This window comes from Chiloscyllium punctatum, chromosome 36, assembly GCF_047496795.1.
Source record: "Chiloscyllium punctatum isolate Juve2018m chromosome 36, sChiPun1.3, whole genome shotgun sequence".
Classification (NCBI taxonomy): domain Eukaryota; kingdom Metazoa; phylum Chordata; class Chondrichthyes; order Orectolobiformes; family Hemiscylliidae; genus Chiloscyllium; species Chiloscyllium punctatum.
This window is the reverse complement of record NC_092774.1, coordinates 18,162,355-18,190,121: the sequence shown is the minus strand read 5'-3', so window position 1 is coordinate 18,190,121 and position 27,767 is coordinate 18,162,355. Positions and strand designations below refer to the sequence as shown.

The 27,767-nt window shown below is 46.6% G+C and overlaps 2 protein-coding genes and 1 long non-coding RNA gene across 4 annotated transcripts in view; 1 reads left to right on the top strand and 2 right to left on the bottom strand.

Moving 5' to 3' along the window:
* The window catches only part of LOC140460848 (uncharacterized), a 53,746-nt gene extending 28,837 nt beyond the window's left edge, over positions 1-24,909 (top strand). Inside the window, exons 1-2 of one of the 2 annotated variants that reach the window (XM_072555536.1) lie at positions 19,850-19,913; positions 22,501-24,909. In XM_072555536.1, coding sequence (XP_072411637.1) covers positions 22,908-24,296 — 1,389 coding nt within the window. In that variant the 5' untranslated portion in view covers positions 19,850-19,913; positions 22,501-22,907 and the 3' untranslated portion in view covers positions 24,297-24,909. Of the gene's footprint in view, positions 1-19,849; positions 19,914-22,500 lie in introns of those variants that run through there. The other variant, XM_072555537.1, reaches the window with a different exon arrangement.
* LOC140460023 (uncharacterized) overlaps positions 1-27,767 on the bottom strand; it is a 204,267-nt gene that overhangs the window by 137,130 nt on the left and 39,370 nt on the right. The gene's annotated exons all lie outside the window — the stretch shown is intronic.
* On the bottom strand, positions 9,548-15,137 carry LOC140460893 (uncharacterized). Its single transcript, XR_011954378.1, has 3 exons — positions 14,960-15,137; positions 13,309-13,446; positions 9,548-10,710 (listed from the first exon to the last, which is right to left on the bottom strand). It is a non-coding gene; the product is annotated as an uncharacterized lncRNA (long non-coding RNA).

Below are 27,767 nucleotides of genomic sequence, written 5' to 3'. Positions count from 1 at the left end.
TGAATATACTTAATGAAGACAATTCCATAGATTCACTATAGTCCAGGAAGAGCAGTAGTCCTCACTTTCTCCTCCTCATCTCTGTCCTAAATCTACTCCCCCTAGTCTTGAGGTCTGGTCTTACCCACCAGCAGAAATGACTGGATAGGGTCCGGCTTCATCCCCACAGTGTAATGAATTCCCACTTTCCACCAAAATCTGGGATGTACTCACTCACTTAGTCGATGTCTCACAAATGCAAGATTTCATTGTAACTTCTTCTGCTCCCAGTAAAGACAAAACACCTTTGAAAGCTGCTCTGAAAGTCCAGTCTTCACAACCACACTTCTGCTTTCGCCAAAGACGATTAGTGTCGTACAGCACAGAAACAGACCCTTTGGTCCAATTCATCTGATCAGATATCCTAAACTAATTTAGTCTCATTTATCTGCATGTGCCCCATATCCCTCTGAACCCTTCCTATTCATATCCCCATCCGGATGCTTTTTAAATGTTGTAATTGTACCCACCACCACCACTCCCTCTGGCAGCTCGTTCCATACATGCACCACTCTCTGTGTGAAGTTGCCCCTCAGGTCCCTTTGAAATCATTCCCCTCTCACCTCAAACATATGGCCTCGAGCTTTGGACTCACTTACCCTGGGGAAAAGACCTTGGGTATTCACCATATCCATGCCTCTTACAAACGTTTATCAGGTCACCCCTCAGACTCTGATGCTTCAGGTGAGGATCTAAAATTTGAATTTAGGTTATTGTCAGACTCAACAAGTATATGTAGATTTTTACGAACCACAAAATGGCTTTTCAATTTAAAATAATACAACAAAATGGCTGAGAATAATGATTGAACTCTGTGAGCTTGTCCTGCTGTTTTGCAGAATTAAGCTAAAATCCAAAGATAAGAGGACAATGGAGTTTGTTTAAAATGAACACGGACACATTAATTGACCATTTGAACTAACCTTGAGCTGCTACCATGGCATGATGATTTATGTAATTAAGACCCCTTCCCCAGGAAATATCATTGGATTAACCTGCTCTAAATCATGTCACCTTATTACATTTGATTGGTCTTTTCTTGTAATTAAGGCTGTACTGTCTCTTAAAAAAACCTAAATAAATAACGTGTCATTTTCAAATGTAATTGCACAACTTCGCCATGGAACACAACCTAACCTGGACAATGTTTAAAAAAACAATCACACACACCCAGGTTATTGTCCAACAGGTTTATTTGGAAGGACCAGCATTTGGAGTGCTGCTCCTTCATCAGGTGGTTGTGGAGAATAAGATCATAAGGCACAGAATTTATAGAAAAACATTACGGTGTCCTGCCACTGAAATGATATATTGAACAAACCTGGATTGTTAAGCCTTTCATATTTCAGAATGGGTTGCAGGTATCATTAATATGGAAATCCCAGAACTTCCTGTAAGACACTTTCTTGAGATAACAAGGTTTTATAAGAAAAAGGTGTCATATCAGCTTAGACAATGCATTAAAGGTGTGAGGTCAGAGTCTGCCTGTATCCCAATCTTGAATCAGACTGGTTCTATTTCCAAAGTGAAATTTACAAAATATTACTGGATTGACTGCCTGTGTGAACTGCCGAGTCTCATCCACGTGCTGAAATAACTGGATAGTGTAGGGCTTCATCCCCACAGTGCAATGAATTCCCATTTTCCACCAAAAACGCAGATGTACTCCCTTTACTCAGTTGCTCGCTCACAAATGCAAGATTTCATTGTATTCTTCTGCTCCCAGTAAGGGCAAAACATCTTCGAAAGCTGCTCTGAAACTCTAGTCTTCACAACCACACTTCTGCTTTCACCAAAGACGATTAAGAGTCATACAGCATGGAAACAGACCCTTTGGCCCAACTTGTCCATGATGACCAGATATCCAAAATTAATCTAATCCCGTTTGCCAGCATGTGACCCACACGGCTCCAAACCATCCCGATTCATGTACCCAGCCAGATGCATTTTAAATATAATCGTACCAACCTCCACCAATTCCTCTGGCAGCTCGTTCCACACATGCACAACTGTCTATGTGAAAAGGTTGTCCTTCATGTCTCTTTTAAATCATTCCCCTCTCACCTCAAACATATGTCCTCTAGCTTTGGACTCCCCAACCCTGGGGAAATTCCTGATGAAGGGCTTTTGCCCGAAGCATCGACTTTCCTGCTCCTCGGATGCTGCCTGACCTACTGTGCTTTTCCAGCACCACTCTGATCTAAACTCTGGTTTCCAGCATCTGCAGTCCTCCCTTTTGCCTAGGTTGAACCCTCTACCTGTCTACATCTGTGCCCACTTCACCAACCAGCACACCCTTTATCTGCATCGCCCCCTACACCCATCCCCAATCCTGAAGAAGGGTTACACCCGAAACGTTGACTTCTCCACCTCCTGATACTGCCTGGCTTGTTGTGTTCTTCCAGCCTCCTTCCTGTGTATCTTGCCAATTGAGACACAGACCTGGAGCAACGTTTCCAGAGTCTGTCCCCATCCCGACACACTCCCTTTCCTTTTAGTTGCTGCAAGTCAACAACTGAATCCCAGAATGAAAAAAATAAATGGAAAAGGTGACAAGAGAAGAGAGTGCCGTACTCCCAGATAATGGACAGAGGGAGGAATTTGCAGTCTGGGATGAAGCTCAATGTTCATTCAGACACGAGCAGCAGCAGCTTCAGAACCTCATGGTCCAACTTCCGCATTCAGACAATGGGGTGACTCTGATTGGCAGGAGGACCAACGTCCTTCCGGTCCTCCTATGGTCCCTATTGGTCAATCAAAAGATGGTCTCGCGTCTTATTTGCCGATAGCGATTAGCATGCGCACCAGTTTTTGCTGACACCAGCGAGCATGCGTACTGCGTTGCTGACACCGGCAAACATGCGCAGTATGCTCTTTGAGGCTGCTGCTGTTATTGACAGATTTGAAGTGTCCAAATGCCAACAGGGAAAAAAGGGGTAGAGCCACAATTTTTTCCCCCTGTGGTTCGACATTTTATCGCTTCTGCGTTTTGTCTGGTTACTCCACTTTTGTATGTCTTTTGTCCTTGTTGAGAGAGAGTGTGCCCCAGTGAGCTGTCTATGGGATGGAGCTGTAACCAGTTACACAGACTGAAGTAACATTATAGTATTCGCAGCAGGGAGTAACTGCACACATTTCCTGAGTGTGATCACAGTTTCAATCGTTCATCAGAAACAGGGAGCCAAAAGGACACCAGAACGACAGAGAAGTCGTAGAAATGCGGGGACTGTGCTAACGGATTCCATTCCCTGTCGGTCCATGAGATTTATCAGCTCAGTCACAGGTGGGAGAGGCAGTTCTTCAAAACATTATTACAACATTATTTCCCATTGACAAAAACACATTCACGCTGCCTGATTCCCTTGAACTTGTACAAGTGCCCTGTCATCACATCTTTAATCATAGCTTTGAACATTTTCCCGATGGCATATGTTAAGGTAAATGGTCTGCAGTTTCCTGTTCTCGGTCTCCCTTTTTGGATAAAGGAGTTTTCCAATCTACAGAAACCTTCCCTGAAACTAATGACGTTTGGAAAATTAAAACCAATGCATTAACTATATCACCAGCTAGTTTTTCTTTAAGGATCTAGAATATAATCCTTTGGACCCCTGGGACTTGTGAGCTTGTAGTTCCAACAGTTTACTCAGTACTACTTCCCCGGTAATTGTAATTGTCTTCAGTTCCTCCTTCACTTTCAATTCCTGATTTCCAGCTCGTTCTAGGGTGTTACTTGTATCCTCTCTACTGAAGACAGATTCAAGCTCTTTTCAATTCACCGACCATCTCTTTATCCTCCGTTATTGAATCCCCAGACTCCCCAGAGGATAACAAAGAGTGTAATAAGAAATGAGAGGATCAAATATGAAGGTAGGCTAGCCAGTAATATTAGAAATAATAGTAAAAGTTTCTTTCAGTACATAAGAAACAAACGACAGGCAAAAGTAGACATGAGGCCACTTCAAACTGATGCAGGAAGCCTAGTGATGGGAGATAAGGAAATAGCAGGAGAGCTTAATAAGTACTTTGCGTCAGTTTTCACAGTGGAAGACATGAGTAATATCCCAAAAATTAAAGGGTGTCACGGGGCTGAGTTGAGTATGGTTGCCATTACGAAAGAGATAGTGCTAGAAAAGTTAAAAAGTCTTAAAATTGATAAATCTCCTGGCCCCGATGGGATACACCCTAGAGTTCTGAGAGAGGTGGCTGAGGAAATAGCAGAGGCATTGGTTGAGATCTTTCAAGAGTCACTGGAGTCAGGAAAGGTCCCGGATGATTGGAAGATGGCTGTTGTAACCCCCTTGTTCAAGAAAGGATCAAGGCAAAAGATGGAAAATTATAGGCCAATCAGCTTAACCTCGGTTGTTGGTAAAATTCTAGAATCCATCATTAAGGATGAGGTTTCTAAATTCTTGGAAGAGCAGAGTCTGATTAGAACAAGTCAACATGGATTTAGTAAAGGGAGGTCATGCCTGACAAACCTGTTGGAATTTTTTGAAGAGGTAACAAGTAGGTTAGACCAGGGAAACCCAGTGGGTGTGGTCTATCTAGACTTTCAAAAGGCCTTTGATAAGGTGCCACACGGGAGGCTGCTGAGCAAGGTGAGGGCCCATGGTGTTCGAGGTGAGCTGCTGGGATGGATTGAGGATTGGCTGTCTAACAGAAGGCAGAGAGTTGGGATAAAAGGTTCTTTTTCAGAATGGCAGCCGGTGACGAGCAGTGTCCCGCAGGGTTCGGTGCTGGGGCCACAGCTGTTCGCATTATATATTAATGATTTGGATGAGGGAACCGGGGGCATTCTAGCGAAGTTTGCCGATGGTACGAAGTTAGGTGGACAGGCAGGTAGTACTGAGGAAGTGGGGAGGCTACAGAAGGATCTAGACAGGTTGGGAGAGTGGTCCAGGAAATGGCTGATGGAATTTAACGTGAGCAAGTGCGAGGTCTTGCACTTTGGCAAAAAGAATAAAAGCATGGACTACTTTCTAAATGGTGAGAAAATTAATAAAGCCAAAGCACAAAGGGATCTGGGAGTGCTAGTCGAGGATTCTCTAAAGGTAAACATGCAGGTTGAGTCTGTGATTAAGAAAGCGAATGCAATGTTGTCTCTTATCTGAAGAGGGTTGGAATATAAAAGCAGAGATGTACTACTAAGACTTTATAAAGCTCTGGTTAGGCCCCATTTGGAGTACTGTGTCCAGTTTTGGTCCCCACACCTCAGGAAGGACATACTGGCACTGGAACGTGTCCAGCGGAGATTCACACGGATGATCCCTGGAATGACAGGTCTAGCATATGAGGAACGGTTGAGGATACTGGGATTGTATTCGTTGGAGTTTAGAAGATTAAGGGGAGACTTAATAGAGACGTACAAAATAATACATGGCTTGGAAAAGGTGGATGCTAGGAAATTGTTTCCGTTAGACGAGGAGACTAGGACCCGTGGACACAGCCTTAGAATTAGAGGGGGTCATTTCAGAACAGAAATGCGGAGACATTTCTTCAGCCAGAGAGTGGTGGGCCTGTGGAATTCATTGCCACGGAGTGCAGTGGAAGCCGGGACACTACATGTCATCAAGGCCGAGATTGATAGATTCTTGTTGTCTAGAGGAATTAAGGGCTACGGGGAGAACGCTGGTAAGTGGAGCTGAAATGCGCATCAGCCATGATTGAATGGTGGAGTGGACTCGATGGGTCGAATGGCCTTACTTCCACTCCTATGTCTTATGGTCTTATGGTCTTACAGAACCAACACTTAGCTTTTCTTATAAAAGCTAACAAAGTGACGAAACTTTCCTTCCTGTTTTTATATTTTTGGCTAACTTTCTAACTCTAATTGCTGTGCTCCTGCCTCCATTATTTCTGATGTTTGCCCCAGCTCTCAACTCTCACATCAACCTGTCTGCATATTCTATAGAACTGACCTTGGTTAAGTGTTGCAAAACACACAAGGGCAAATTTTTCATCTCCAGAAAGTCTTAATACTGAACACGATAACATTCACTTTGAAATATTGTTCATTCAAGCACACCCTCCAGATTCAAAATTCCACAATGACACCCAGTTTTGTGATGATCTTTAATTTTGAAGAGAAAGTTGAATATCCAGTAATTAACTGGAAGAACTGTTCACGAGGTTTTCACATATTTAAAGAAAAACAAATCAGCTGGATTAATTTAGCAGAATAGCACGTATGGCTTTAAATCGTACATTTAGTTTTGTTTTGAGTGACGGAGCAGGTCCACACCAGATGAGGATCTAATACCTAGATTTAGGCTGTTGTCAGGAGCTTTTAATAACCTCAAAATAGCATCTCAATATAAAGTAATATACTATAAAGTAATGTAGGCTTCAGGCTGCAAATTAACACTGTGTTTAAAATGGCTAAAAGCTGCATTTCTGCATTCCTGAGCTAACTGAATTACAGATTAAGCAAACAATGCCTTCTTCATTGTATGGATCTAATTAAGACATTACTAACCATCCTAGCTAACCTTGAATCACAAGTATAAGAACATTGTTCCCAGGAAATATCATTGGGTTAATCTGTTGTCCACTATGTAATTTTATTACATTTTATTGGATTATTCTGTAATTAAGGCTGTACTGTCTCTTAAGAAACATATGAAAATTGATATTTTATTCCACGTTAATCACACAGTTTCTCGAAGGAACACAATCTTTTAATATCTGTGTTGCTGGACAAATCTTTGCCCGGCCGTTACAAATTAAAGTGTGAAACCTTGCTGAAGCAGACCATAATCCTAGTGTTTGTTTGACCGATCTCGGAACTGAGAGACCCCTCCCCGGGGTTGAGATCTTCAACTCTCACTGTGCTTTTGGTGTGACCCATGATTACAGAGACTTGGGGGAACGGAGAGGATTTTTAACCCCCATGGGGCAGACGAACAGTAATGCTGTTTTGTCCAATCAATCTGGCAGCTATCAAGATGTTCAGCTCATGCTGAGGCAATGGATACAGTCTCCAAAGGAATGAGCAGATGGATGCTGCTGCCAAGCAGGCAGCCTGACACCCCAAACCTCTGGTCCCATTGGGTCCCCAGCAAAACCCCGACAGAGACAATATGGGGATAGAAATGCCAGGCCTGGCTATGGGACTGAAATCACAGGGTGCGCCCCCTGCTGAGCAGCACAAACTATGGCCTCAAACAGGGTACTCCCTCGATACTCAAACCGAAATGTGGGTGACCCCTGATGGACTACTTTGTGTTCCTTCTTTGCCTCTGCCTTTTTCTATTGATTATGTGCAGTATTGTACACACGTGGGCAAGGAGGGAATGGTTAATACTGTATTACAAACCTGGTGTCACCCAGATTTCCAGAAAGCAGATAGGAAAAGAGCTGAAGCATGTTTAATTTGTAAACAAACAAGATGCATGGTTTAAGAGGGATGCCCTAAGGTTGTTAACCACCTCCTTGCCTGGTTGGGCCTTTTTACTTGTCTACAACTTGCTTTTAGAGTCATAGAGATGTACAGCATAGAAACAGACCCTTTGGTCCAACCCGTCCATGCTGACCAGATATCCCAATTGAATCTAGTCCCACCTGCCAGCACCCGGCCCATATCCTTCCAAACCCTTCCTATTCATATACCCATCCAAATGCCTTTTAAATGTTGCAATTGTACCAGCCTCCACCACATCCTCTGGCAGCTCATTCCATATACGTACTACCCTCTGCATGAAAATGTTGCCCCTTAGGTCTCTTTTATATCTTTCCCCTCTCACCCTAAACCTATGCCCTCTAGTTCTGGACTCCCCGACCCCAGGGAAAAGACTTGGTCTATTTATCCTATCCATGCCCCTTGTAATTTTGGAAACCTCAATAATGTCACCCCTCAGCCTCCAACGCTCCAGGGAAAACAGCCCCAGCCTGTTCAGCCTCTCCCTGAAGCTCAGATCCTCCAACCCTGGCAACATCCTTGTAAATCTTTTCTGTACCCTTTCAAGTTTCACAACACCTTTCCGATAGGAAGGAGACCAGAATTGCATCCAACATTCCAACAGTGGCCTAATCAATGTCCTGTACAGCCACAACATGACCTCCCAACTCCTGTACTCAATACTCTGACCAATAAAGGAAAGCATACCAAATGCCTTCTTCACTATCCTATCTACCTACAACTCCACTTTCAAGGAGCTATGAACCTGCACTCCAAAGGTCTCTTTGTTCAGCAACACTCTCTAGTACCTTCCTATTAAGTGTATAAGTCCTGTTAAGATTTGCTCTCCCAAAATGCAGCAGCTCGCATTTATCTGAATTAAACTTCATCTGTCACTTCTCAGCCCATTGGGTCCAGATCCTGTTGTAATCTGAGGTAACCCTCTTCGCTGTCTACTGCACCTCCAATTTTGGTGTCATCTGCAAATTTACTAACCGTACCTCTTATGCTCGCATCCAAATCATTTATGTAAATGACAAAAAGTAGAGGACCCAGCACCGATCCTTGTGGCACTCCACTGGTCACAGGCCTCCAGTCTGAAAAACAACCCTCCACCACCACCCTCTGTCTTCTACCTTTGAGCCAGTTCTGTATCCAAATGGCTAGTTCTCCCTGTATTCCATGAGATCTAACCTTGCTAATCAGTCTCCCATGGGGAACCTTGTTGAATGCCTTACTGAAGTCTATATAGATCACATCTACAGCTCTGCCCTCATCTATCCTCTTTGTAATTTCTTCAGAAAAACTCAATCAAGTTCGTCAGACATGATTTCCCATGCAGAATGTCATGTTGACTAGCCCTAAATCAGTCCTTGCCTTTCCAAATACATTCTACTTTGCTCAAAATGTGCAGAAACTGCAGGCAGTCAATCTGTGTAATATTTTATAAATTCCTACTTTGGAACTGGAACCAGTCTGATCCAAGATTGGGGTATGACAGGCTCGAACCTCACACCTTTAATGCATTGTCTGAGCTGTAAGCCTTTTTTAAAAATAAAACCTTAAGTCATCTCAAGAACGTAACTTAAAAGATGTTCTGGGATTTACATATAAATGAACCAAAACCTGCAATCCATTCTCAAAGATGGAAGTCTGAACAGCAATCTAGGTTTGTTCAATATATCCTATCAGTTGCATGACACTGTGAGCTTTTGCTATCAATTCTGTGTCTTTTGATCCGGCTCCACAGCTACCCGGTGAAGGAGCAGCGCTACGAAAGCTAGTGCTTCCAAATAAACCTGTTAGACTATAACCTGGTGTTGTGGGATTTTTAACTTCATCCAGGCCAGTCCCCCATCGGCTCCTCCACCTCGTTTCCATTGAACACAGCCCACACCTCCCGATGCTGCCAGGAAACTTTACAATGACGATGAAATGATGCACTCTACAATCCTGAAAAACTTACAATTTCGAATGATACTGGCTCCTCATTCACTGCTCCATCTGACAGACAACATTGGAAGCTTAGTGCAGGAGGCTGAAAGAAATGATCAGCTTTAAAACAAAACCTCTTGGAGCTCAAAGCTTTCAATGAGAGTCTGAGCCAGGGGGTAAATTCAGGTAACCTTTATTGCAACCCAACTTTGTTACAGCTTCAGATCCCCCTGCAAAAAGGCAGAGAAAAAGTAGCTGCTTTTTAAACAGCTCAAGGTCAAAGTACATACACTCCACCCCCCACCCCCACATTCTTTACTATTGGTTAGCACCCAGTCGTCCCTTTGTAATTGGATCCTTGGTACAGCTGTAACCAGGAGGATGTGTTGCCTCCTCACTCAGCAATTTCAATCCATACTCTGTCTCCAAGTAAGTTTCTCCCCTCTCATTTGCCGAGCGAGGAGGGGTGGGGCAGTGTAGAGTCAACCACACTGCTGTAGACCTGGAGTCATGTGTAGGCCAGACCGGGTAAAGGATGCAACTTGGCCATCACAGTTTCAATTCCCCTCCAGGTGAACTCGCTGGTGCCTCCGCAGGGCGGAGGAGCAGGTGGAAGCCTTCTTGCACTGACAGCAGGTGAACGGCCTCTCCCCCGTGTGGACCCGCCGGTGGGTCAGCAGGGTGGAGACCTGGGTAAAGCACTTCCCGCACTCTGGGCAGCTGAAGGGCCTCTCCCCCGTGTGAACCCGTTGGTGGGTCAGCAGGTTGGAGGAATTGCTGAAGGCCTTCCCGCACTCGGGGCAGGGGAACGGCCTCTCCCCGGTGTGGCTGCGCCGATGAGAGTCCAGGGTAGATGGGAAACAGAAGCTTTTCCCACAGTCATCACACTTCCATCGTTTCTCCAAAAGGTGGGATTCCTTGGGTTTCTCCATGGCCAATGCTTCAGTTACACACAAACACGCATACAGCCCCACCCTGCCGTCAATTCCCCTTCCCAGGCTGTATAGCGGTTACATGCTCCACAATCAGTGCGCTGCAACAGTAGGGTCTCTCATCCAGTCCCACTGACACTGAAAACGTACTCAAACAGGAACCAAAAAGCTTTGCTCCTTCTCACAGAATCATAGTTGAAAATTGTTGCGGTCCGAATGCACTGAGTGACTGTCAGACATTGACTCAAAGTGAGGACTGCAGACGCTGGAGAGTCAGTGTCGAAATGTGTGGCATTGGAAAAATCACAGCAGGTCAGGCAGCATCCGAGGAACAGGAGAGTCCACGTTTCGGGCATAAGGCCTTCATTTGTTGATTTTGAATCTTCTGACTTCAGATTTTCAAATACTCTGCAAAAAGAGATTACAAAAGTCATCACTATCAGTGTAGGGTAGAAATTCAGAACAAGCAAATCGACTTTGTGTGGAATATTCTTTTGTTGTTCCACAAAATTGAAAGCACCATCCCACTCTCCCTTCACCTCTGTTCTCACTCCACTTGAACTAATTCCCCTGAAGGTGCTGATTCAGGATCTTACAGGGGCAGAAAAAGCAAAAACATCAAGACTGACTTCTCTCTGAATTTTGGATACCTCCACCTGAAAGTTATCTTTCACAACACTGGGATCCTGCTGAGAGTGAGCAGGTCTGATTTTGGGAAGCAAAAAAATAGTGTGTCAATTCAGGGTGAACCTGCAATGCAGCGCCTTGAGGAAGGACCAGACACAAAATGGTTAATGACCCCAAGAAGGTGGGAGCAAAATGAGACATCAAGGCATTAACACCAACACACTTCAGACAAACCCTTCTGCTCCCAGTCAGGGCAAAACATGCTCTGAAAGTCCAGCCTTCACAACCACACTTCTGCTTTCACCGAGGACAATTAGGGTAACACAGCACGGAAACAGACCCTTTGGCCCAACCTCCCCAGATATCCTAAATTAATCTAGTCACGTTTGCCATCACTTCGCCCCTATATGGGCAGGGTGCTGGCAGCTGGGACTAAATTGGGTTGGCTATCTTGTCAGCAAGGACGAGTTGGATCGAAGGGTCTGTTTCTGTGCTGTACATCTCTATGACGCCAGTCGCATTTACCATCACTTGGCCCTGACCCATCTGAACCCTTTGTATTCATACACCTATCCAAATGCCTTTTAACTGTTGGAATTGTACCAGCCCCCACCACTTCCTCTGGCAGCTCATTCCATAAAAGCACCACCCTCTTCATGATAAAGTTGCCCCTGAGGTCTCTTTTACATCTCCCCCCGCCCTCACCCTGAACCTATGACCCTCTAGTTTGGGACTCTCCCATCCCAAGGGAAAGACCTTGTCTATTTACCCTATCTATACCCCTCATGATTTTATAAAAGTCTCAAGACTCTGGCGCGAAGGGGAAAACAGCTCCACCCCATCCTTCTGTCCCTCCTCACCCGGGTAATTAAGACACATACCTGAGTTTGCAGAGTCTGCTGCCTCCTTGGATTCACTCCAGTTGGCACAAGTGAACATATTCCCCTCCCCCGCCATCCCACCCCCCACACACACACCACACGATGAAGAATTGCCAAGAGGGAGGGAGTTTCATGCAAACTGACAGGGCCACTACCACGTTGTGACGCCTTCAATGGGTCAGGGGTGGGGTAGGGAATGGGAAAAGGGGAGAGAGGAAGGGGTGGGGCGCGGCCGGCCGGCTGGCTAGCCTGCACTGCCCTGCACAGTTTGCAGGAATTCCTTCCCTTCACAGAATCCCCAGTGTGGAAGCAGGCCACTCGGCCCGACGAGTCCACACTGACCCTCCGAAGGGTAACCCACCCACATCCATTCCCCTACACCTGTTGCTCTACTCCCTGACTATCACACCTAACCTGCACATCCCTGGGCACTATGGGTAATTTAGCATAGCAATTTCCCCCCCTAAACTGGACAAAGTTAAAAATCACAACACCACGTTATAGTCCAAGAGGTTTATTTAGAAGCACTAGCTTTTGGAGCACTGTTCCTTCATCAGGTGGTTATGGAGAATAAGATAATAAGACACAGAATTTAGCGAAAAACATGACAGTGTCCTGTCACTGAAATGATCCATTGAACAAACCTGGATTGTTAAGGCTTTCATCTTTACAAATGGGTTGTAGGTATCATTAATATGCAAATCCCAGAACTTCCTGGAAAGCACCTTATCAAGCGAACTTAAAGTTTTATGACAAAAAGTGACACTTGAGCTCAGCTCTGCAAATGTGCATTCACTCCCGTGAACTTGTGTGTGTGTGTGTGTGTGTATGAGAGATCTTGTATATCTCTCTGTCTATTTGAGAACAGGTGCCTTACTTCTGCTGGTGTAAATTTGTTGTAAATCATAGCTGGGTTCTCAGAGTTAGATGTAAGGGAGAGAGAATTCCTCAAGTAGGATAGTATAAGAATCCTGGGAGAGCCCCATTTGTGGTTTACTTTCTCATGAACAAACATTAAAACACGAGCACCTCGTCATTTCGAATTTGGTTTCCTTTTTCTTGTGAGATCACCTGCTGTGAGTACACTGTGCCTGGGTGGCTGACAGGCTGGGAGATGGTGGGTTCGGGCTTGATTGACTGAATGCTTTATTGTTCCAGAAGGTGAGAAAGGGGACAAAGCTTCAGCAGAAATCCGCAGAGCTGAGCACAGACCGACATCATACTCCTTGGGGACAGGGAGATCAACAGAGGACAGAGAAACCAGGCCCTAAAACCCGAGCTGACATCAGACTACCATGTGATCAGAGCTTTGATGAGCAGTGCCAACCCTTTACCTTTACCAAGCTTCCCATTAGACAACACCCTCAATATGCAGAATCTAATCCTTGCCATCCTAAAGCCATGTCTCTGTAAGGAGTCTCAGACCATAATTATTCACTTCAATGTGTGCAGTTAACTCATTCACTTTTGTTACAATGCAGCACACATTCAGACTCACCGTTTCAGTTTTTGTGATCTTTAGAATCCAGTTTTGATTGCTGGTCCATTTACTCTCCTTGTCCCTTTCTCTAATATTCATTTCCCACATCACCTCACTGCTCACCAGCCTTGATTTGGATTGGCCATGCTAAATTGCCTATAATGATGACGGATGTGTAGGTTAGGTGGGTTAGCTGTGGGAAATGCAGGGTTACAGTTACATAGTGGTAGAAGCAGGAGAAGGCCATTTGGCCCATCCAACCTGCTCCGCCATTCATTAAGATCATGGCTAATCTATTCATCATCTGAGATCCTCCTCCTTGCATTGTCCCAACTACCTTTAATTCCCCTATCATGCAAAAACTCATCCAACTGTGTCTTGAATATACTTAATGAAGCTGCCTTCACTGCTTCCTGGGGCAGAGAATTCCATAGATTCACTCGACTCCAGGAAAAGCAGTTCCTCCTCATCCCTGTCCTAAATTTACTCCTCCTAATCTTGAGCCTGGTTTCATTCACCAGCAGAAATGACTCAATAGGTAGGGCTTCATCCTCACAGTGCAATGAATTCCCACTTTGCACCAAAACCTCGGATTTACTCACTCACTTAGTTGCTGTCTCACAAATGCAAGATTTCATTGTAACTTCTTCTGCTCCCATTCAGGGCAAACATCTTTGAAAGCTCCTCTTAAACTCCAACCTTCACAATCACCCTTCTGCTCTCCCCGAAGATGATTAGAGTCATACAGCACAGAATCAGACCCTTTGTCCATCCACACATCGTTCCTGATGAAGTGCTTGGGACTGAAATGTCGAATCTCCTGATCCTCAGATGTTGCCTGACCTACTGCCTTTTTCTAGCACCACACTTTGCCTCTGATCTCCAGCATCTGCAGTTCTCACTTTCTCCACATCCCAAAGTATCACCATTTAAATAATACACTGTCTTTCTGCTTTTTTTTCATAGCAAAGACTATAACTTCACATAGAGATACTGCATTTGCCACGTGTTTGTAAATTGTGGTCTTCTCTACTTCGGGGAGACTGAGCGTAAACTTGGGGAACGGATTGGTGAGGATCACAGCTGGGTCCGAGAGGCTGACTAGACCTCCCAGTCACCATTGATTTTAATTCCCCTTCCCACTCCCTTTCTGACAAGAACATCTTAGCCTTCCTCTATTGCCACAACGAACCAAACCGCAAATTAGGGAACAAACCCCATCTTCCACCCGGGCAGCCTACAGGACCCAACATCGAGTTCTCCAATTTCAAATAACCTCCCTTTCCATCCCCCGACTCCCTTCTCAGCCCCGTGCCCCTCACTATCACTCCTTCCTGTCACCAACCTGATTTCTTCCACCCAATGATTAATCAGGCCGGACCCTCTCCCTGTCTTCACCTATCCCCACTTTAGCCCCCAGCCCCAGCCATGAAGGGTTACACCCGAAATATCAACTTCTACACCTCTTGATGCTGCCTGATTTGCTGTGTCCTTCCAGCCTCCTGTCTGTCTATTTTGCCAATTGAGACACAGACCTCGATCACTTTTCCATCGTCCGCCCCTTCCCTGGGTTCAATCCCTTTCCTTTCAGTTGGTGTAAGTCAACAATTGAACTCCGGAAAGAAACAGAAATGGCAAAGGGGGCGAGATAAGAGAGTGCCGTACTCACAGATCTGAGACAGAGGAATGAATTTGCGGTCTGAGTGAAGCTCAATGTTGATTCAGAAAGAGAGGAGCAGGAAGAGCAGCTTCAGAAACTCATGGTCCAACTTCCGCATTCAGACAATGGGGTGGCTCTGATTGGCAGGAGGACCAGGTTTTGTTTGGTCCTCCACGGTTCCGTATTGGACTATGAAAGGAAGGTCGCGCGCCTTTTTTTGCGGAAAGCGACGAGCATGCCCAGTGTTTAGCTGACACCATTGGGCATGTGCACTGCGTTACTGACACCGGGAAACATGCGCAGTATGCTCACTAGGGGTGCTGGTGTTCCTGTCAGATTTTAATAGGACAAAAAAGGGGTCGAGCTACTATTTGTTTAATCGCTGTGATTCGACATTGTATTGTTTTTGCATTCTGTCTGGCTGCTCAACTTTTGTATGTCTTTTCCCCACGTTGGGGGGCGAGTCCAGAACTGGAGGGCATGGGTTTAGGGTGAGAGGGGCAAGATTTCTGAGGGGCAACCTTTTTGCACAGACGCTGGTGCGTGTCAGCCAGAGGGAGTGGTGGAGGCTAGTACAATGATAATATTTAAAATGCATCTGGATGGGGATATAAATAGGACAGATTCAGAGGGATAAGGAGCCAAATACTGGCAAATGGATCACTAGATTAATTTAGGATATCTGGTCGGCATAGACCGAAGGGTATGTTTCTGTGCTCTGTGACGCTATTTCTAGATAGTTGGAACCAACTTCACAAGACTAGGACGGCCAATTCACCTAACCTGCACATTTTTGGATCTTTGATCTGGGATTGCTCATTGGTTTAGGGTGAGATTTAAAAGAAACCTAAGGAGAAACTCCTATGTACAGAGGGTGGTGTGTGTAAAGAATGAGCTGCCAGAGGAAGTGGTGGCTACAATTATAACCTTTAAAAGGTATCTGGATGGGTATATGTTGGGAAACATTTAGAGGGACATGGGCCAAGTGCTGGCAAGTGGGACTAGATTGATTTAGGATATCTGGTCAGCATGGACTGAAGGGACTGTTTCTGTGCTGTACATCTGTGATTCTGGCTTGCCACTAATGTTTGTCACGTCTGTATGTTCAGGTTCTCCCTGGTGTTGGTGTTAACGCCTTGGTGTCTTATTTTGCTCCCCACATCCTGGGGACATTAACTATTTCCTGTCTGGTTGTTCTGATCTGGACTGCTGTCTGGATCTTTGGATTTCTGGGATTGGTCAATAAACACACCTGGAAATGACTCTTTGTCAATCATACAAGCAATAGTTTATTCTTTGATACGGCCGGGTCGGTAGACTCTGATCAGCCCAGAAGGATTAGATTAGATTCCCAACAGTGTGGAAACAGGCCCTTCGGCCCAACCAGTCCACACCGACCCTCTGAAGAGTAGCCCACCCAGACCCATCTCCCTCTAACTAATTCACCTAACATTACGGGCAGTTTATCATGGCCAATTCACCAAACCTGCACATCTTTGGATTGTGGGAGGAAACCCACGCAGACACGGGGAGATTGTGCAAACTCCACACAGACGGTCACCCAAGGCTGGAATTGAACCTGGGACCCTGGTGTTGTGAGGCAGCAGTGCTAACCACTGAGCCACCGATGAGTACTCCTAGAGTGCCAAAAGAATCCGCCGACTTTTACAGAGTTTGGATAGAACTTATGTACATTGTTCAGACTCAGACATTGAGCATGATCACATAGTAACAACCAATCAGATCCTGCAAGGTCCTCGTGCATTTTTGACTTAGCCTAGGGTGGCATGGTGGCTCAGTGGTTAGCTACTGCTGCCTCACAGCACCAGGGTCCCAGGTTCGATTCCAGCCTTGGGTGACCGTCTGTGTGGAGTTTGCACATTCTCCCTGTGTCTGCGTGGGTTTCCTCCGGGTGCTCCGGTTTCCTCCCAGAGTCCAAAGATGTGCAGGTCAGGTGGATTGGCCATGCTAAATTGCCCATAGTGTTAGGTGCATTAGTCAGAGGGAAAATAGTTCTGGGTGGGTTACTCTTCAGAGGGTCAGTGTGGACTGGTTGGGCCAAAGGGCCTGTTTCAAACTGTAGGGAATCTAATCTAATCTAGCATAATCTCTTGTAGACAACCTGTTCTTGGGATCGTATTTGTCCTGTCTGGTGGTTAGGATTAAACGTTACTTGTGCGATTGATGGTTAGGTTCAGATTTGTTACTTCTGCATTTGCAATTTTTTTCACTGGACTTACATCTGTCTGAGGTTTCTTGTTTGTTCTGAGTCGTATCTGCCTGACTCAGTCCCACCGAGTTAGCCAAGCAGAAGCCATTTTGTCCTACCTCCCATGTTAAAGTGGAGATTTGAGGTGGCCCAGGGAATCCTTTGAGAACTCAGACCTGTAAAGCCTCACTCTTGGTTTGTCCTGGAAATCATACTCTTTGGAAGCGTGGAATAAAAATCTCTCATCATAAAGCCCCAAATGCAATTCAATTCAATCCATAGCAGATCTCGATCTGTCTCTGTCTCTCTCTCTCTGTCTCTCTCTCTCTCTGTCTCTCTCTCTCTCTCTCTCTCTGTCTCTGTCTCTCTCTCTCTCTCTGTCTCTCTCTCTCTCTCTGTCTCTCTCTCTCTCTCTCTGTCTCTCTCTCTCTCTCTCTCTCTCTCTGTCTCTCTCTCTCTCGTCCTTTTGAATGCTGAAGACAGCAAAGATTTATTTTGTGAATACCCCGCTTGCAAGGGGAAGAAGAATCCATTATAATGGATAAGATCCAACCATTAATTACAAAGCTATGGATAGTACCGAGTCTTGTTTCAGGGTCAGATTCAAAGACTATCATTAATTTCACAAGGGAACGGCTGTGAATGTTATCACTTGGTGTCCTGTTCACACAGATTCACCGACGCTAAGGTAAACATTCTTAATTGCATTACAGCATTATGTTATCACTGGGTGAGCCCACAACAACCCATGCCTCTGCAATTTCTCCAACAGCCTCCATATAGAACCTTATCAAAGGCTTTACTGAGGTCCATGTACACCACGTCAACTGCCCTATCCTCATCTCCATGCTTGGTCACCTTCTCAATAAACCCAATGAGGTTTGTGAGACACGATCTGCCCTCGATGAAACCATCTTGACTATCTGAAATCAAATTGTTGCTTGCTAGATGATTATAAATCCTATCTCTAATATTCCTTTCCAAAAGCTTTCCTTCAACAGAAGTAAGGCTCACTGGTCTATAATTACCTGGGTCATCTCTGCTGCCCTTCTTGAACATGGGCACAACATTTGCAATCCTCCACTCTGGTACTAAACCTGTAGACAATGACAACTCAAATATCAAAGCCAAAGGCTCTTCTATCTCCTCACTCGCTTCCCAAAGAATCCTCTGATAAATCCCATCCGGCCCAGGGCATTTGTCTACTTTCACCTCTTCTAGAATTGATAACACCAGTGTGCAACTAACCTCGATCCTTTCGAGTCTAATATCTCGTACCTCATTCTTCTCCTCTACAATATTCTCTTTTTCCTGAGTGAAAACCGATGAGAGATATTCATTAACACCTCTCCAATCTCCACAGGGCCCACACTCAACTTCCCACTTCTGTCTTTGACTGGCCCTATTCCTACCCTAATCATCCTCTTATTCCTCACATACCTAGAGAAAGCTTTAGGGTTCTCCTGTATTCTATTTGTTAAAGACTGCTCATGTCCTCTCTTTGCTCTTAACTCTCTCTTTAGATCCTTCCTCGCTGATCTATAATTCTCCATCGCCTCATCTGAACCATCTTGGCTCATCAACACATAAGCCGTCTCCTTCTTTGTAACAAGAGACGCAATTTCTATTGTAAACCACGCTTCCCTTACCCTATCACTTCCTCCCTGCCTGACAGGGACATACCTATCAAGGACACACAATATCTGTTCCTTAAACCAGTTCCACATTTCAATTGTCCCCATCCCCTGCATTTTGCTACCCTATTCTATGCATCCTAACTCTTGCCTAATTGCATTATAATTGCCCTTGCCCCATCGATAACTCTTGACCTGTGGCATGTTCCTATCCCTTTACATCGCTAAATGAAACCTAATTGAATTATGGTCACTCTCTCCAAAGTGTTCACTTTCCACTAAATCAAACATCTGGCCTGGTTCATTACCAAGCACCAGATCCAGTGTGACCTCCCCTCTTGTCGGCCCTTCGACATACTGTGTCAGAAAACCCTCCTGCACACACTGGACAAAAACTGATCCATAAGATGTACTAGAGTGAAAGCATTTCCTGTCAATGTTGGGGAAGGTAAAGTCCCCCCTAATGACCATCCTGTTCCTTTCACTCCTACCCAGAATAATTTTTGCTAATCCTCTCTTCCACCTCCCTGGAACTCTGCGGAGGCCTATACAAAAACTCCAAGCAGTGTAACGTCTCCTCTCCTGTTTCTAACCTCAGCCCACATTACCTCAGTAGATGAGTCCTCATCAAAAGTTCTGTCAGCCACCGTTATACTATCCTTGACTAACAAGGCCACTCCTCTCCCTCTTTTACCGTCTTGGCTGTTCTCAATGAAAGATCAAAACCCTGGAACCTGCAACATCCATTCCTCACCCTGCTCTATCCATGTCTCCAAAATGGTCACAACATCCAAGTCCCAGGAACCTATCTGTGCTGCAAGCTCACCTGGCGTGGTTTTGACTCGCGCGGGGATCGCGGCGAAGGGGTGGGGTTTAGTGCAGGAGGGGAAAGAGGTTTGGTTCCCAGAGGCGGGGCTTTGTCCCGAAGCGGCGGGGTTTACGACCTGCTTCAGGAAGGGGCGGGGTTTACGAGCTGCGTTCGGAAGGGGCGGGGTTGACGTGTGACGTTGGCGGAGGAGGGGGCGGGACAGGACCTGGATCAGTGGGCGTGGCCATCCCGAAGCCGGAAGTGTGGCCGCGGCCTGTTTCCTCCGCTGGAGCCTAGCCTGCAGCAAGTAAGGTAAAGCTTTATCAATATTTCCTTTGACAGAGTTTGTATTTAATAACCAGTAATGGATACTCAATATCGTCATAAAGTCCCAAAATGCAATTCATTTCAATCCATTGCAGATAAGCACTAAGAGTTAATTTTCTACAGGATTCAACAGTCTCAGCACTAAAATGGTCTCACAAGGGAACGGCTGTGAATGTTATCACTTGGTGTCCTGTTCACACAGATTCACCGATGCTGAGGCAAACGTTCTTAATTGCCTGACAGCATCCTGTTCTCACTTGGTGAGCCCAGGTGTCCCTATCTTTAAGTTCTCTCCTCATTCTGAGCCTTCCTGCCTGTTTATTTTCTAGTGCAGTAAATGTATTCAATAATTCAGCATTACATTTTAGTCTGAATGTTTAAAGACAAGTTTTAAGGCTATAGACTTTATCACCCAGATGCCCACACTCTCATTCCTCCCTTTGATTGCACCGCGATCACTGAAAGAGAAGGCTAGTCCAAACGAATGCCCTTCAAGGTGGTCCAGCCATCAACATCCTGTAGAGCAGCACCACCATCTTCACAGCTCATCTGGTCATATTTATCATCACCATCGACACGTGTGGGTGAGCCATCAGATCGCGAAAGGAACATCTTCTGGGGCAAATCTATATCGCTAAGGGACCTCATAAGCCTAGCAATTAAATAGCTAACAATACCAATACCGACAAACAGACATAGCTAAACCGATAAGCCAATTGTACCATCGGCCCAATCTGCAGTTTCCCCAACTGGTCCCTTCAGTCATTCTGTCACGGAATACCTGGATCACTTCTTGTATCTTAGTTAATATTGCCAGTGAGATTGGGAATGCCCATAGTGCGTTTATCTTGGACAATGGTGCTGACCTCACCCTCCCAGGCGAGTATATAGTCTAAGGCACACCGATTCTGCACAGAGTAAAGACACAGGTCTGATAATCCCAGTCTACTCTGATTCAGAGCCTCTTTACTCTTATTTCCTCAAATGGTCAGGCCACAAAAGAGGGAATTGAGGTTCTGTTGACTTGTCACCCCTGCCGATCCTTCCAACCTCAGGGTACTCTGGATTCCCCAGCCTATCGGGTGTCCTGTATTGTCACCCAGTCCCTTGGGATCCTTTCAGTTGGAGCAAGGTTGGCTGAGGTTCCATCGACTTGTCCACTGGCCTGGACAAGGTACTGTTGTGGGAACAAGGGCTCCGATAGTGACCTTATGAGGGACATCTTTGCCATCCAGGACAAGGAAATTGGTAGCTTTACCTTAGCTGAAGAAATAATAGTCTGGTTTGGTGTATATTAGGGAGAGTTTGTCAAAATAGGTTACCGAAATGTTACAGCAGGGGGTCTGGTCAGGTCTACAGGAGTATGGGGTCAACGTTTTGGAAGAGGAGTCACTTTAGCACTGTACAAAATGGGCCAAGTGACTCGAGCACTCGCACTGTATGGGAGACAATGGTCCTCAGAATGCTGTTCCCATTGGGCTCTCCCTTAGCTCTATTATTCATGGTCTTGGTGACAGTATCTGGTTCTGAAAAGAGAAAAGGCCTATAAATGCACAAGGGAAGGGTTCCGTTCCAGGTCCATGTGCCACATAAGGCCTGCTGTACCCCAGGCAGTGTTACACTGGCTGTTTGTATACACAGACCGGAGGTATTGGAAAGTGATATTTCTCTTCAAAGGATCGGCAGTAGGAAGTCTGACAAATAGAATGGAATCGGGGACTGATTGCTGCGGCTATTCAATTGACAACGGTGCAGTTGGACGCAAGCTGAGCGCCCGGCGACTGTGACCGTCGTAGGGGTGGGAAGTAAAACCTGGAAGGTTTCTCCGTTCTCAGTTAATATTACATGCAAAGTGTGGTCCATTGTCTGAGCGAATGCACGCAGGTATACTGAAGCGGGGAATTATTTCCTTAAACAAAATCTTCATCACAGTCTCAGCAGTAGTGTTCGGAGGAGGGTAGGCTTCAATCCACTTCAAAAAGACATCAACAATAAGCAAAACATATTTATAGCAACTCAACTCATTTCTCCAACTCAATGAAGTCCAGTTGAAGTGTCTCCAAGGGACCCTCCAGCAAGGGAGTTCTCGTAGAGAGCATGTTCTGCCCTGACTGGGAGCAGAAGAGTTTGACTGAAGTGTGTCGGTGTTAATGCCTTGATGTCTCATTTTGCTCCCACCTTCTCGGGGTCATTAACCATTTTGTGTCTGGTCCTTCCTCAAGAAGCTGCATTGCAGCTGAATTGACACTTTTTTATTGCTTCCCAAAATCAGACCTGCTCACTCTCAGCAGGATCCCAGTGTTGTGAAAGATATTAACTTTCAGGTGGAGGTATCCAAAATTCAGAGAGATGTCAGTCTTGATGTTTTTGCTTTTTCTGCCCCTGTAAGATCCTGAATCAGCACCTTCAGGGGAATTAGTTACAGCGGGCTGAGAACAGAGGGGAAGGGAGAGTGGGATGGTGCTTTCAACATTGTGGAACAGCAAAAGAATATTCCACAGAAAGTAGAATTGCTTGTTCTGAATTTCTACCCTACACTGATAGTGATGACTTTTGTAATCTCTTTTTGCAGAGTATATGAAAATCTGAAGACTGAAGTTTCAAAATCAACGGACGAAGGGCTTATTCCCGAAACATTGACTCTCCTGTTCCTCGGATGCTGCCTGACCTGCTGTGCTTTTCCAGCGCCACATTTTTTGACTGACTCTCCAGTGTCTGCAGTCCTCACTTTGATGTCAATGTCTGACAGTCTCTGAATCCATCGGGACCGCAACGATTTTTGACTGTGATTTCTGTGAGAGGGATCTACACTTTTTGGTTCCTGTTTGAGGACATTTTCAGCATCAGTGGGACTGGACGAGAGATCCCACTGTTGCAGCGAACTGTGTGTGGAGCCTAAAACAGTTACACAGCCTGGGAAGGGGACTTCCCGGCAGGGAGGGGCTCTACACGTGTTTGTGTGCAGCTGAAGCTGTGGCCATGGAGAAACCTGAGGAATCCCGCCCTGTGGAGAAACCGTGGAAGTGTGGTGACTGTGGGAAAGGCTTCCTTGTCCCGCTTACCCTGGAGACTCATCGATGGAGTTACACGGGGGAGAGGCCATTCCTCTGCACCGACTGCGGGAAGGCCTTCAGACATTCCTCTCACCTGTTGGCCCACCAGCAGGACCAAACGGGGGAAAGGCCCTTCAGCTGCCCAGAGTGCGGGAAGGCCTTTACCCAGGCCTCCACACTGCAGAGTCACCGGCGTATCCACACGGGGGAGAGGCCCTTTAGCTGCCCAGAGTGTGGGAAGGCCTTTACCCAGGTCTCCACCCTGCTGAGGCACCAGCGTGTCCACACAGGGAAGAGGCCCTTCAGTTGCCCCGAGTGTGGGAAGGCCTTCAGTAATTCCTCCACCCTGCTGACCCACCAGCGGGTCCACACGGGGGAGAGGCCATTCAGCTGCCCAGAGTGTGGGAAGGCCTTTACCCAGGTCTCCACCCTACTGAGGCACCAGCGTGTCCACACGGGGGAAAGGCCCTTCAGCTGTCCTGAGTGTGGGAAGGCCTTCAGCGATTCCTCCACCCTGCGGAGTCACCAGCGTGTCCACAATGGGGAGAGGCCGTTCACCTGCTCTCAGTGCGGAAAGGGCTTCACCTGCTCCTCCAACCTGCGGAGCCACCAGCGTATCCACACGGGGGAGAGGCCCTTCAGCTGTCCTGAATGCAGGAAGGCCTTCAGTAATTCCTCCGCCCTGTTGAGGCACCAACATGTCCACACGGGGGAGAGGCCATTCACCTGCTCTCTGTGCGGGAAGGGCTTCACCTGCTCCTCCTCCCTGATGACCCACCAGCGTATCCACACGGGGGAGAGGCCGTTCACCTGCTCTCAGTGCGGGAAGGGCTTCACCTGCTCCTTCAACCTGCAGACCCACCAGCGGGTCCACACGGGGGAGAGGCCCTTTAGCTGCCCAGAGTGTGGGAAGGCCTTTACCCAGGTTTCCACCCTGCTGAGGCACCAACGTGTCCACACGGGGGAGAGGCCCTTCAGCTGCCCCGAGTGCAGGAAGGCCTTCAGCAATTCCTCCACCCTGCTGACCCACCAGCGGGTCCACACGGGGGAGAGGCCATTCACCTGCTCTCAATGCAGGAAGGGCTTCAGGTATACCTCCCACCTGCTGACCCACCGGCGGGTCCACACGGGAGAGAGGCCCTTCAGCTGCCCCGAGTGTGGGAAGGCTTTCAGCACATCTTCCACCCTGCTGAGGCACCAGCGGATCCACACGGGGGAGAGGCCGTTCACCTGCTCTCAGTGCGGGAAGGGCTTCACCTACTCCTGCAACCTGTGGAAGCACCAGCGAGTTCACGTGCCATCGCAGGGGGATTGAAGGAGTGATGGCCGAGTGCCATTATCGATTGGACTATCAACCCGGTTCCGGGGTCCGCCGGGTTCAAATCCTGCCACGACAGATGGCAGAATCGGTATTCGGTCAGAAATGTGGAGTTCGGAATCTAACAATGAGACCGTTTCAGGGAGGGGGTGGTGCGGGGGATAAAGCCCCCATCTGATTCACTCTCTCCCTTGTTAGGGAAGGGAACCACCATTGTGGGAAAGGATTCACTCAGTCGTTCCAGCTGCATCCTTTACCCGGTCTGGTCTACACGTGACTCCAGACCCACAGCAGTCTGGTTGACTCTACACTGCCCCTTCCTGGCAAATGAGCAGGGAGCCACTTACTTGGAGACAGGGTATGGGTTAAAATTGCTGAGTGAGGCAATACTTCCTCCGGGTTACGGCTGTACCAAGGATCCAATTACAAAGGGACAACTTGGTGCTGACCAATAGTAAAGACAGTGAGGGGGAGGTGGGACAGGGGAGGTGTGGTGTGTGCACTTTGACCTTGAGCTGTTCAAAAAGCAACTTCTTTTTCTCTGCCTTTTTGCTGGGGGGATCTGAAGCTGTAACAAAGTTGGGTTGCAATAAAGGTTACCTGAACTTACCACCGGGCTCAGACTCTCATTGAAAGCTTTGAGCTCCAAGAGGTTTTTGTTTTAAAGCTGCTCATTTCTTTCAGCCTCCTGCACTAAGTTTAGAACATGGAACATAGAACAGTACAGTGCAGAACAGGCCCTTCAGCCCTCGATGTTGCGCTGACCTGTGAACTATTCTCAGCTTGTCCCCCTACACTATCCCAAAATCATCCATGTGCTTATCTAAGGATTGTTTACATCTCCCTAATGTGGCTGAGTTGACTTACCTTAGCAGGGAGGGCATTCCACGCCCTTACCACTCTCTGCATAAAGAACTCGCCTCTGACATCTGTCTTAAATCTATCATCCCTCAATTTGTAGTTATGCCCCCTCGTACAAGCTGACGTCACCATCCTAGGAAAGAGTCTTTCACTGTCTACCCTATCTATATCTTATATGTCTCTATCAAATCCCACCTTAGCCGCCTTTTTTCCAATGAGAACAGACCCTCTCTCAGCCTTTCCTCATAAGACCCTCCCTCCAGACCAGGCAACAACCTGGTAAATCTCCTCTGCACCGTTTCCAATGCTTCCCACATCCTTCCTGAAATATGGGGGCCAGAACTATACAGGATATTCCAAATGTGGCCGCACCTGTGTTTGGTTTTGTTGCAGTGTGATATTGCGGTTCCAGAACTCAATCCCTCTACGAATGAAACCTAACACACCGTATGCCTTCTTCACAGCACTATTTACCTGAGTGGCAACTTTCAGGGATTTGTGCACATGGACTCCAAGATCACTGCCTTCCTGTTATTCTTCCCAAAGTGAATCACCTCACATTTAGCTGCATTGAACTCCATTTGCCACCTCTCTGTACAATTCTGCTAATCCATCCACCTATGCCTGTATCTAAGTCATTTATAAAAATGACAAACCGCAGTAGATCCTTGTGGCACACCACTAGTAACCAGACACCAGCCTGAATATTTTCCATAAACCACCACTCGCTCCTCTTAGTTCAAGTATCTGTAATAAGATTAAAATTAGAACAACAGCAGGATTCAAAAACCCAAATGGACAGGGTCCACTCCTTTTCATGAGATTCCAGGATTCTCTCCTCCTCTTTCCCCCTTTTGATTGGTGCGGTCAATCAATTCTCAATGGTGCAGTTGGACCCAAGCTGAGCGCCCAGTGACTGTGACCGCCGTAGGGGTGGGAAGTAAAACCTGGAAGGGGCCATCCCAACGAGGTTGGAGACCTTTGCCAGTCCAGTTCTTGACGAGCACCAATGAACCAGGGTCTACCCGTGACGAGGCTGAAAGGGAGGGAACATCGCTCTAGGCCGCACGCTCCTGGGAGTGAAAGGCACACATAACATTGGTTAAAGCAAGAACATAACCAATCATTGCTTCGGTCATGTGGTGGACGTGGACTGAGAAGGGAGCCGAATCGTTCCAAGGGGTACGGAGAGGGTGACCAGAGAGACTCTCAGCTGGAGACAGTCGTGTCTTGCCCACAGACATGGATCACATCTGGAATAAGGCCACAGGGATTAGCATAACCAGGAGAGGCCAGACTCTGCCACTAATTTGGCAAGTTTAGTCTTGAGTCTGGTTAAAACATTCAACAAGGCCGGTCACCTGAGGATGATAAGCACCGTGCAGTTGCCGACAAATACAAAGCTGGGAACAGAGTTCTCCGTTAATATTACCCACAAAGTGTGGTCCATTGTCTGAGCTAATGCACGCAGGTATACTGAAGGGGGGAATTATTTCCTTAAACAAAATCTTCACCACAGTCTCAGCAGTAGTGTTAGGAGGAGGGTAGGCTTCAATCCACTTCGAAAAGACATCAGCAATAAGCAAAACATATTTATAGCAACTCAACTCATTTCTCCAACTCAATGAAGTCCAGTTGAAGTGTCTCCAAGGGACCCTCCAGCAAAGGAGTTCTCGTAGAGAGACTTGAACTAAGAGGTGGGGGATCGCCTACTCACTGACCTGTTTGATCACGTACAACATCCTGATCGGGAAAGCCACTGACTGAGTATCGAAGCGATCTGGAACGATCTGAGATTATCCTGATGTCATCTGGTGCACCAGACCAGACGCTTTCAACGTGGAGTCGCTTGAGCGATGGAGTGAGCTGCCAGAGGAAGTGGTGGGTGCTGGTACGATGACAAGTTAAAAGGCTCCTGGACGGGCATCTGAATATGAAGGGTTCAAATGGGTCAGGGCCAAGTGATGGCAAATGTGACTGGAGTCATAGAGATGTACAGCACAGAAACAGACCCTTCGGTCCAACTCCGTCCTTGCTGACAAGATAGCCAACCCAATTTAGTCCCAGCTGTCAGCACCCGACCCATATAGGGGGCAAGTGATGGCAAATCTGACTAGATTAATTTAGGATATCTGGGCAGATTGGGCCAAAGGTTCTGTTTCTGCGCTGTGTGACTCTAATTGTCTTCAGTGAAAGCAGAAGTTTTGTTGTGAAGGCTGGACTTTCAGAGCATGTTTTGCCCTGACTGGAAGCAGAAGAGTTTGTCTGAAGTGTGTCGGTATTAATGCCTTGATGTCTCATTTTGCTCCCACCTTCCCGGGGCCTTAACCATTTTGTGTCTGGTCCTTCCTCAAGAAACTGCATTGCAGGTTCACCCTGAATTGACACACTTTTTTTTTTGCTTCCCAAAATCAGACCTGCTCACTCTCAGCAGGATCCCAGTGTTGTGAAAGATATTAACTTTCAGGTGGAGGTATCCAAAATTCAGAGAGATGTCAGTCTTGATGTTTTTGCTTTTTCTGCCCCTGTAAGATCCTGAATCAGCACCTTCAGGGGAATTAGTTAGAGCGGAGTGAGAACAGAGGGGAAGGGAGAGTGGGATGGTGC